The 12,513-nt window shown below is 34.9% G+C and overlaps 1 protein-coding gene across 3 annotated transcripts in view; it reads left to right on the forward strand.

Annotated features, from left to right (window-relative positions):
- The window catches only part of ODR4 (odr-4 GPCR localization factor homolog), a 35,100-nt gene extending 30,065 nt beyond the window's left edge, over positions 1-5,035 (forward strand). For all 3 annotated transcript variants that reach the window (XM_007451146.1, XM_007451147.1, XM_007451148.1), the window contains 2 exons: positions 3,662-3,772; positions 4,968-5,035. In XM_007451146.1, coding sequence (XP_007451208.1) covers positions 3,662-3,772; positions 4,968-5,035 — 179 coding nt within the window. The remainder of the gene's footprint in view (positions 1-3,661; positions 3,773-4,967) is intronic.
- Positions 5,036-12,513: the final 7,478 nt, after the last annotated feature.

Here is a 12,513-nt window from a genome sequence, read left to right on the forward strand (position 1 = left end):
ATTATTTGAAATTAGGGTTTCCAGGTAAAATAAACCATGAAAAGTGGAGTTCAAATGTTCAAATTCAAACTTGAAATCAATTACTGTACATTTAGGATTGTTAAACTTGTTATAAGTATCAAGCTTTATTTTCCAAGTATTTGGTGTTATTATTTGCTTGATTATTTAATTATTTCTGTTCTGTAATGTAGTTGCTATGTTTAAAATATGTATTTTGCCAAGTAAGTATTTTAAAATAACATACTTTAAAATGACTTAAGGAATGAAGAACAATTTGTTTGTCAAAATGACTCACTTAAGGTGAGGGATAACTGTGGCTTTAAAATTTCTTAAATGTGTTAGTCGTCTCCTGGTAGATATTAACTTAATAATTCAGATGTACTTTATCCACAGTATCAGCAAATTTGGAGACACATATTTAAAATCTGGTGAAACCCATGTTTGCCAATTCTGTCTTGATATCAGAGGTGAAATTAATTTTCATTGCTTGATTAAACATTGATAATTTAATTATAAAGGGAAAAAAGTAATGCTGAAGATGTATTTTAATGGCTAAATCACTGACTAGTGAAACCTCATTAACTTAGGATTTAGGGATCTGGAAGATGACACCTAACTAAGGAGTTCAAGTGCTAGCATTTCATTTTAAGCTTCTAAATAGTCCTACCTATCAGCAGCTTAGAATGAAATTGAATATATATACAATTTAACATGCATTCATCATGGCCCTTGTCTTCTCCTTTGTTGACAGTTGCTTAAGAAAGGTTGCTTTCTTACATGAATAATTTGAGATTTGTCTGCAGTTAAAATTACCTGGTTTTAAGGAATGGTTAAGATCTAATTTCCTATTGAATCACATGTCATTTGCACTTAAAGTTCAGATGACCTTAAGGTATTGGTAAAAATGACAGTATCTGAGATTTGAATTAAGTTCTTCATGGCCCCACCAAAAACAGACAAACAAATTGTTATGGTAAGGATTTATTCATCCTTGAAAAATGCTCTGCTTCAGTAAAATTGTCTCAGCTTTGTATCAAATCAATATGATTTTGAATGACAGATTTTAAAATGGAAATAGCAGAGCAATGGAATGTCTTTTTTTAATAGAAGTAAATTGTTTATACAGAGGACTTGACCTCTTAGAGCATGCTCTTCTTCACAAATAACAAGTTAGTATTAAATGTGTGAGTAATATGACATGACAAATAAAACCATTTTTGTGCTCTTTATCTATAGGTACTCAAGTAAAAAAGTAAAAAATTTCCTGTAGCAAATAGGTATAATTCACGCTTCATCCATTATTTTTGTTTTTATCTGAGATAAGGATTTTAGTGGCCCAAAGAAAAAGCTTTTTAGCAGTGATATTTGCTAAAAGAAAAAGCCGAAGTTCTGTGTGTGTGTGAGTGTATGTTTTTAAAATGAATAAAATTGTACTCTCCATTCAACTTTTAGACATATGGATGAAGTTAGGGGAAATTTTAAGCTGGTGGGCTAATGTAGTCTAGAAATAAAGTGTTAACAGCCCCCGAGAAAACTGGATGCTGTAGAAATATGGAAGACTGAATAATTCTGGAGACAGTTCATGAGAATTTGTTGGCCTTTGTGACTAGTTTGATATGGGAGTAGAACAAAAGAGAAAAACGTTTTGTGTTTGTTTTTAAAGTACTTTAGTCATATGCTCAAAGAGGGAAAAAAAGAACAGTTTTGCCTTGATTCTAATGAGGTGACTACTAAGGATTATTTCTCAAAATGGCAAACTTTTCTTCATGGGAAATTGATGAGAAGCAGGCAAATATTTTTTCACCCATTTCGGTACCACTGATAATTATTTCAGTAAGTTATGTGTCATCCTTGTGAGCACATCTGCATGTGCCAGTATGTTGGTATACAAAGATGTCTATAAAAGATATTTTAAATCCAAGCAATAAGCTATTTTACTTTGAATTTAAATAGTAGTATTTACTGTGTCACTCTGGGGTTCTCTTCTCTTCTTTGTAAATAAAGGGATCAACATGAAGTTCAGTTAACCCTTGAACAACATGGGGGTTGGGGGCACTGACCCTCGCGCAATCGAAAATCCACATACAGCTTCAGCTGGCTGTCCGTATGGGCAGTTTACCATCCATGGATTCAACCAACCATGGATCATATAGTGTGTATTTAGTGGGAAAAAATTTGCATATGAGTAAGTGGATCTATGCAGTTCAAACCCATGTTGTTTAAGGATCAACTGCAGTTGTTTTCAAACATAGTTCCCTTGAGTTCTATAGAACAGCACTCTGCTGTCACCTCTTAGGGGAAGGAGGGAGTATGGCTCCAGGAGTCCTTCATCCCTGCTTCAACTAGAGTAATTCTGCTTTCATCTATTTTACATACTGGGATTTTCTGTCAGATTTTCTAGCACTAGTTTAAAAAAAGAAAACCATTGGTCTGTGTGATCCCTAAGGATGTTTTCAGTTCAGACACTTTTAGTCAGTGTTAAATAAATTCAGCTTGGCTAACCTACACAAATTATTGTCACCATAATGAAGTAGAAAGAGAACTTGTATTTGAATCCTCATTCTGTTGCCTATGACCCTCAAATACGCACTTAATGTCCCAGGTTTTATTTTCCAACTATAAATGAGATAATGTACTTACTTTGCTTAACATTGAATTGTTTTAAGGTCAAACTTATGGTCCCAATTTGCTCATGTAATTCAGGTTAGATCAAGAGTCAGCAAACTTTTTCTGTATAGGGCTACATAGTAAATATTTTAGGCTTTGCAGAGCATGTAAGGTCTGGCCCATGGGCTGCACTTTGGCCCATGGCTACAGTTTGCTGATCCCTACTTTTATTATTACTGATTACTTAAAATTATTAATTGCCAAAACCATCAATAAGAATATTATAAATTAATCCCAATTAAGAGCAAAATTTACCCTTTCCTATCTAGTTTGATTTTTGGTATCATTTATCTCCACTACCATATAGTAATCAGATTATAATTTGTGGGAGTCATTCAGAACTGGCTCTGTGGCTCCTTGGTTTTGATCATTTATAAAAGTACATAAAGTATTTTTTTTTAAGGTAGAAGCTGAGGTCATTGAATTGAATCGTTCTTTTCTTTTTTTTAAATTTTATTTATTTTTGGCTACATTGGGTCTTCGTTGCTGGGTGCAGGCTTTCTCTAGTTGTGGAGAGTGGGGGCTACTCTTCGTTGTGGTGCACAGGCTTCTCATTACGGTGGCTTCTCTTGTTGCAGAGGACGGGCTCTAGCTGCGCGTGCCTCAGTAGTTGTGGCACGTGGGCTCAGTAGTTGTGGCTCGCGGGCTCTAGAGTGCAGGCTCAGTAGTTGTGGCACACAGGGCTAGTTGCTCTGTGGCATGTGGGATCTTCCTGGCCCGGGGCTCGAACCCATGTCTTCTGCATTGCCAGGTGGATTCTTAACCACTGCGCCACCAGGGAAGTCCCCATAAAGTATTTTTAAAAGTACATCAGTTTTATATATAGTCCATGAAATTTAATTTGCCTGCATTTGATAAAGAGCAAGTTTAAAAAAAAAAGTCAGGTTGAAGGAAAATGGAGTTCACTGTATGTTTTTTATAATGTTCTTTAAAAATCATTTTTTAAGCAGTAATCTCATTTTATTTAGGATTTATTTTTATTATCCTCTTGCAGCCTGTGTAAGTTCCTCTATGAATACTGAAGCTTCATTGGACAACACAGATGATGAACCACCAAAACAGCCAATTAAAACTACAATAGTGTTGAAAATTCAGCAAAACATAGGTATTATATTTCTTCTATAACATTGAAAAGATGGTATTTTGGATTTGAGTTTTCTTGTTACTTTAAAATTATTTTCATTTCATTTCTTAAAAGAGCTAGATTAAGCTTATATTTATTGAGTATTAATAGAAAGTGGTATGCCCTGAGAGAAAGATTTATAAATAAAGCATTGTCTCAAGTGCCCTAAAAGATGACACTTCCTATTAAATGTTTTGGTGTTTTTAGAAGAAACACATGTTGAGTTTTGGGAATCAGTTAGTATAGTAGGGCCAGTGTTTTCCAAGCTGGTGTTCCCAGGATTGCTATTGTGGAAGTTTTTGATAGGTGCTCTATGAAAAAAGTCAAATTCAAGTCTGGAAATTCTAATGCATTTTAGTATTTTAAAGGCTCCAAGAAGTGTGGCAGTCACTTTAACATTTTTCAGACTTATTGATCAAAGAACATGTAGACTGTTGTTTAGTTGAATGCCAATTTGAGAAATGCTTTATAAGCATTAAGATTTTTGACTGACTGAGAGAAGCCAGAAACTTTGGTTATTTTTCATGTCAGTTACTCATAAGTTAAGTTAATTACTTAAATTCTTTGTACCTAAGTGTGTGTGTGTGTGTGTGTGTGTCTAGACTACTATGGTCAGTTTTCTTTTTGTTGTTGTTTTTTAACTTAAAATACTCAGGAAAAAAAAGTTACCAACCCAAGCTTAATAATTCTTAGATTTAGTTTCTGTAGTTTTCAATAGCTATATAAATGACTTCGTATGGTAATTACTGAGGACTCCTGCCCATTGGAGATGTCTTTTTGGTTTAAGCTAAGTAGCATGAGAGTGCTGAAATGTCAATATAAATATTTATAGAAGCCTTTTTAAGTATGTATTAGTTTGTCTCTTAGATGTGTGTGAGTGCACTCGTGTATAAGAAAGATAATTTTTTATTTTAAGGTGTTAACGAAGGTGGTGAAGTATATGATTACCAGTCCAACTTTGTAAAATATAATTTTCAACCTATTGCTATATTTTCCTCTAAGACTTTGCTGGCTTTTCATGCCTGTATATGTGTGTGTGTAAGTATATGTATTTGTGTGTGTATGTTGTTCTTGTTGTTTAGGCCCATCAGTTACCGACATTTCAAAGCCTAGGATCACTTAAGCCTTTCTTTTGCTCATTCCATTTCCATTTGTTTTGTGTTTGTTTTACTTTTAGGTGTGATTGCAGCATTTGCAGTTGCAGCCCTTGCTGCGGGTATCTCCTTTCATTACTTCAGTGATTAGGGTGAGGCACAAAGAGCTTCCTGATCATCCAGAGAATACTGACCAACAATTATGAATAATAATGATGCAAACAATCCATCTGCGTCTAAGACAATAGCAGTCAGATCTGCTGCCATAATGCCTATTAGGTGTGTTTCTGACTAAAATGAAATCACCATCTGCCTTGTTTAGCCCTGCTTATATTATAGGTGGCTCAGGCTTCCAAGAATAAAGTTATGAATCTAGATGGAAGTTGCATGTAACAAATCGTTATTATCTATTTTTTAAAATGTTCAAATGATGGTTTATTTTCATAGATTTTAGTCCTGTTGACCTGAACCACATATTGATCAGGACATTGGAAATTTGAATAGTCAGGGTTGACTGAATATCTTAGTAATAGAACAATAGGAGAAATTTCTGCAAAGTGGGGCAAAAACTTATTGGATAAGTTCATAGTTTAGGACCTTTCTATACTGATTCAAAAATACTGATTGAGTTCCATTTGGGAGGTAGGAAACCTCTCCAGACCTCTTGAATCAGCAAGGATTGTCATAAATCATGAGCTTTCTCTGGTTAGTATATCATAACCTAATATATTAAATAAGACTTTTGCTTCCAGTAATATATTAGGTACTGCAAAACAACTAGATCCTGAATAAAATCTCCTTTTGAATACATTAATAGGCTCAAAGAAAGTAGGGGAAATCTCCAAGAACTACACCTCTATTTTTTCTCCCTGACAAAATGAACACATTTTGATCTGGAAATTGTGAAAACTATATTAAGCATAAGGTTGACAGTGGTTGCCTGGGTGACAAATACCAATTGCAGCACTGCCATATGCAGTTTTCCTTAGACCAGAAACAAGGAGATAAATCTGGATCTGAGATGTCCCATCCAGGACAGTTGAAGTGGGCCTCAGTTTGTAATACCCTATAGTTCCTGGCAGAAACAAGATATAGGCCCCAGATCCCCATAGATTAAGATAAGCAATATTATTCATGGCTGGAGATCACCAGGTGCAAGTTGAAACTAGCTAGCTTGAGAAAAAACCTGTAGATATAAACTTCGGACTCAATTTTCCAAGGTCTTATCATCAACATACGTGAAGGATGGAACCAGAGACCGATCTGAAAAAGAAACAAGTGGAACTGCTTGATGAGAAATATGTTACTTGCAATTTTAAAAAAGAAAAACCCTTAGACATGTTGAATATCATATTAGACTCAGATGAAGAGACAATACATAAACTGGAAGCTAGATATAAGGAAATTATCCAATGTGCAGCCAGGAGAAACAAGGTGCTAGAAAATATAAATATTAAGGAAAAGATAAGAGATATAGAAGGAAGAATTATGAATACTAGAAGTGCCAGCAGAAGAGTATAACTCTCACAGTGTAGTATAACTGTGAGATACCAAACAGAGGATTCTTAAAGCAATCAAAGGGGGAAAAAGATTATCAGTGAAGGCAAGACAGATACTTCAGAAAGCTTCTCAATAGCAACAATGTACTCCAAAGGTGGTAGAATAGTGCCTTCAAAATTCTGAGAAAAACAATTGTCAACTTGGAATCTGTATGAAGCAAAGCTGAAATAAATACATATTCAAGTGAAAAACAGATTTTACCATCAGTGGAACTTCTTTAAAGAAATTGCAAAAGGATTATCTTCAAGAAGGAAAATAACTCCAAAAGGATCATCTGAAATTGAAGAACTAGTAAGCAAATAAATGAAAAACATGTAAATCAAAAGTGTTTTTTGTATAAAACAATCATAATGAAAGAAGTGTTTATAAGAAGCAAGATTGTAACTAAATAAAACTAAATAAACATTTTATGCAACATTAATGTGGACTTTTAAAATAGGATATAATTGAAAAACTGGACAGTAGCTTATAAGATGGGGGGGTGATTAGAATTAAAGTGTTCTGAAGTGTTTTATTATTCAGAAAATGGGTTAAGGTACTGTTTAACTTTGAAATTATGTTAAATATGTGTAGTAAAATTTCAAGTGTAACTGCTAAATGATAGATATGGGATGAATCATTCCAAAGAAAAAAGTTAAAAATATGGAATAAGAAGACAATACCTCAATACAAAATAAAGGGAAAGAAATTAGGGGTGGGGGAAGTACAAAATTAGTAAGATAAATAGTAACAAGTCAAATAATTAAAATATGAATAGGCTAAACCCAGTTAAAAACATTGATTCAGTTTTTTAAAAATCAGCTATAGGCTGATATGGGATTTTTTAAAGGATGAAAAAACTGCACTAGGCAAATAGCAAAAGAAAACTTATGTAGCTTTGGTGCTATCATCTCAAAATTAGACTTTATTATAGTATTATTAAAGATGGAGAAGACCACTAAAGGTAAAAGGATCAATTTATTAGGAATATATACAATTTTAGATTTGTATATGCTTTATAAAATGACCTCAAAATGTATAAACTCTAGGGCTGAACCAACAAATTGAACAGCAGTGCGTGATTTTAACAGCTCTCAATTACTAATAAATCAACTAGACAAAAAATGAATGAAAACACAGTTTTGAATAATGCAATTAACAATGCTGATTCGATGAACATATTTAGAATAATCAACAGAATATTCTTAAGCATTGTGTATTAGCAAAAATTGACCATGTATTAGGCATGAAGTAAGTTACAATAAATTTCAAAAAATTAGTATTAAATGAATAATAAGAAATAACTTAGGTTCATGGTTTTACAAGTTTAAAAAAACTTCATAGATGAAATAAAAACATACTTAGTACCTAATTATAAATACTACATTTGGAAAAATTGGGTGATGCAGCAGAAAGAGCGCTTAGAGGGAAATGGTTTTAAATGCTTAAATTAAAGTCTAAGTGTATAACTTAGGAAAAGGACAACAGAATAAACACAGTATAGAAGCAAGGAGTCAGAGGAAAGGAAAGAAATCAATGAATTAGAAAACAGAATCACAATGTCAAAGTTGTTTTCATGACAAAACAAATTGGCATATTTGAACAAGAAGAAAACAGGGCTAAAGTAAACAATATAAAGATTGAAAAATGGGTCCTAACCCACAGCAGAGATGAAAATGATAAGAGAATACCAGGAGCATCTTAATGTAGTTGAAAACAGACAAAATAGACCAAGGTCTAGAAAAGTGCCATTTCCTTAAATTGGCTGAAGAAGAAATACACAAGCTACATGGACTTAATAGTATTGAATAGAAAATACTTTTAAAATTTTTGATAAAGAACATCTAGCTCATGTTTACAGATATTTTACTCTTTCAAGGACCATACTATTTCAACATATTATACAAACTCTTCCAAAGAATATATAATGAGGGAATACTCTTCAGCTCATTTTGTGAGGCCTGTATAACTTTTATTGATACTAGAACCAGACACATTTGGTAGGAGAAAAGAAAATTACAGACTAATAGCACTTATTAAGACAGATCTGAAAGTCAAAAGCATTATTGATGAACTGAATTCAACATTATGTAAAAGATAATGCATCATGGTGAAGTTGCATACATTAAAAATCAGGAACATGACAAGGATACCTATTATCACTACTTCTATTCAATGTCCTGTAAAAAAATGAGCAAAAGACAGAAACCAGGTACCCTTAAACACATGAAACACATGAAAAGATATTTAATTTCAAGTGATCAACTAATTAAGACCACAATGAATAATATTACATCTGACAGATTGAAAAATTAAGAAATATGCAATACCAATGAAGAAGATGTACATCAAGAAGATATCTAAAGGTGGGGTTGTAAACTAATAAACTTTGGAAAGCAGTTTGGCATTATCTTGTAAGGTTAAGCATCTGTGTACTCTAAAACCTAACCATTCTACTTCTACATACATACCATAGAGAAATTCTTCCATATGTGCACAAGAGTACGTGTGTGGGAATGTTCAAGGCAGCCCTGTTTGAAACCACCCAAATGTTCGCTGACAAGAGAATAAAAAAGAGAATAAAAAATAAATTGTGGGTTTTGTAATTTTATTTGGCAGTGAGAATGACCTGAGAATAAAGTGATGATTAAATAAAGCAAGTCTTAGAAGACTTATCCCAGGAGATTGGATATAGTTCCCTGTGCTATACAGTAGGACCTTGTTTACCCATTCTAAATATAATAGTTTGCATCTGCTAACCCCAAACTCCCAGTCCATCCCTCTCTCCCCGGCCCCTTGGCAACCACATCTGTTCTCTATATCTGTGAGTCTGCTTCTGTTTTGTAGATAAGTTCATTTGTGCCATATTTTAGACTCCATATATAAGTGATATCATGTGGTATTTGTCTTTCTGTTTCTGACTTCACTTAGTATGATAATCTCTAGTTGCATCCATGTTGCTGCAAGTGATATTTCATTTTTATGGCTGAATATTATTCCATTGTATATATGTACCACATCTTCTTCATCCATTCATCTGTCGATGGACATTTAGGTTGCTTCCATGTCTTGGCTATTGTGACTAGTGCTGCTTTGAACATAGGGGTGCGTCTGTCTTTTTGAATTATTGTTTTGTCTAGGTATATGCCCAGGAGTGGGATTGCTGGATCATATGGTAACTCTATTTTTAGCTTTCTGAGGAACTTCATACTGTTTTCCATAGTGGCTGCACCAACTTACATTCCCACCAACGTTGTAGGAGGGTTCCCTTTTCCCCACAGTCTCTCCAGCATTTGTTATTTGTAGAATTTTTAATGATGGCCATTCTAATCAGTGTGAGGTAGTACCTCATTGTAGTTTTGATGTGCATTTCTCTAATAGTTAGGGATGTTGAGCATCTTTTCATGTGCCTACTGGCCATCTGTATGTCTTCTTTGGAGAAATGACTATTAAGGTCTGCCCATTTTTTGATTGGGTTGTTTGTTTTTTTGTTGAGTTGTATGAGCTGTTTGTGTATTTTGGAGATTAAGCCCTTGTCGGTTGCATCATTTGCAAATATCTTCTCCCATTCTGTAGGTTGTCTTTTCATTTTTTTAATGGTTTCCTTTGCTGTGCAAAAGCTTGTAAATTTGATTAGGTTCCATTTGTTTCTTTTTTGAAATGAGTTTCTTGATCATTTTATTTACTTCATGACATTTATGTGTTATTATATTATGTTATTTTGGTTGTTTGTTACTAAAAAACTACCCCCAAACTTAATTGAAACAACAACCATTTCATATTTCTAATAATTCTGAGTTGACAGGAATCAGTTGGCTGATTCTGCTCTACATGGTGTTGTGTAGAGCTACAATTTTCTAGGAACCTGATTGGGCTTGAAACATCCAAGACAACTCATTCACATGGTTGGCAGTTGATGCTGGCTGTTTGGTGGAAACTCAGCTATCACACCTCAGTTCTCTCCATGTGTCTTGTGGTTCTTCTATCATGGTGGCTGGACTTCCTGTCATGATGGCTGGGAGCCAAGAAGTAGCATCCCAAGTGTGAGAGTTCCAAGAAGAGAAAAGTACAGGCTGTGGGTTCTCTTGAAGTCCTGGCTTGGAAATCTCAGGACATCATTTTCACTATATTGTATTGGTCAAACTAATCTACAGGACCAGCCTAGATCAAAGGGGACAGGGAAGAAGAACCTTTACCTCTCAATGGTTATGCATATGCAAGAAGAAAAGGGCTTGATGGAAGCCATCTTTGGAAATTAGTTACCATAATATACCCCGGGTTATAGCAGTTCATGTTCCTGACATGTGGAAAATGCATTCACCACCTCCCCAGACACCTGAAAGTCTCATCTTATGTCATCAGATTCAGGCTCAAGGCTCATAATTTTGTCATATAAATTGGTTTCAGGTACACATGGGTAACCTTTACTGCAGTTGCTCTCAATCTAAAGATGCATGAACTAAAGAACCAAGTTTTCTTCTCCATACTCATCCAGCATACAATGGCAAGACAGGTAAGAGCCACTCTTGTTCAAAAAGAGGGAAAATTGGAGGTACAATGCAGTGAATGCTCCATAACAATTCTGAACTCCAGTGGGACACATGTCTAATTCGTCATGATTCTACGAGCAGAGAATGTATGTCAATTAGAACCTAATTCTTCTTGAGAGTGGTCCTCATCTCTTGGCTCTTCCATACAGGATTTTGGCTCTACTCTGAGTCATTTTCCATGAGAAATGGCTTATATTTGAAGCTGAGTAGCTTTCTCAACCTGCCTCCTATTGAAGCAGGTTGAGAAAGGTTCAAGGCCTAGAAGCATCTTTTTATTTTGAGCTGTCTCTCCCTTTTAGACTAAACTGATGTAATTCCTTTTAAAATCATGTATTTACTATGAATCAAATTATCCATTCCATTAGACAAAAGGCACACCCACAAATGTTCAAGATGGCCCTCTCTCTTTCTACTTTGAGCAGAGAGTCAAGGTGCTGAAGGACGATACCCTTAAAAATCTTAGATACCCATTGTCTAGCTAAGAGGAGTACAGTCTTTGCTCATAAGATTCTTATAAGTCTTTTTGTATAGCTAAGAGATCTATGAGGCACTGGCTTAAATATTTCTGAAGTCTTAAAGATTATTACAGCTGCGCCCTTGATCCTTGATGCTCTGTTTCACTAGCAATTCCCTAGATTTGATCTTTGCCCATAAGGCATTTCCTTCTTGAGAACCTTTTGCTGTCTGGAAAAGGTGTTCTGGGTCCTTTATAAAATTTTTTATAAAATTTTCTCCAAAACCCAACTGTTTCTGATTTAGTTCATCTCTCTCTTCTCATATTTGATCTTAGCCAGCTAGAAGAAGTCAGTTGGCATTTTCAATATTCTGCCTGGAAATCTCCTCAACCAGATCCACAAGTTTATTAGGTTACTTCTTCCCCTTAGCAATTTCCACAAGTTTATTCTACCTATCGCATTACTGTAGGTGAAAGTGTTGCCTTTCACAACAACAGTTGCCTTTTAATGACAATTTCCTCATTGTTATTCTACCACCACTGTTTCCTGAAGGTTGTACAGCCATCTCCTTCTCAGTTCCAAAGTTAAAGCTACGTGTTTTGGGTTTGGCCCAATAGAATCCTATTTCTAGGTACAAATCAACATCTATTGGTTATCTCTGGCTTCATAACAACCTCAAAACTTGTTGGCATTAAACTACCATGTTTTTGTGAGTAGACTGGCTAAGCTGAAAGGTTCTTCTCCACATGATGTTGGCCAGGGCTTCAATTACCTAAGAACTATGACATCCAAAATACCTGGTCCACGTGGTTGGCAGTTTATCTGTTTCTCCTTCACATGACCTCTGCATAGATCTTAGGCTTCTCAGAGCATGATGGTTGAATTCCAAAAAAAGAGCCCCCAAAATCAATGTTCAAAGAGGAAGTAGGTAGAAATTGTTAACTTCTTAAGGTCAGTGTTCAAAAGTCCTGGAATGTCATTCCTCCGTATTCTATAGGTCAGAGCAAACAGGACCAGCCTAGTTTCCATGGGATAGGAAAAAGCACATTTCTCAGGGGAGGAGCACATGCATACAGAGAGGGAAA

Source organism: Lipotes vexillifer, unplaced genomic scaffold, assembly GCF_000442215.2.
Source record: "Lipotes vexillifer unplaced genomic scaffold, Lipotes_vexillifer_v1.1 scaffold343, whole genome shotgun sequence".
Taxonomy (NCBI): Eukaryota; Metazoa; Chordata; class Mammalia; order Artiodactyla; family Lipotidae; genus Lipotes; species Lipotes vexillifer.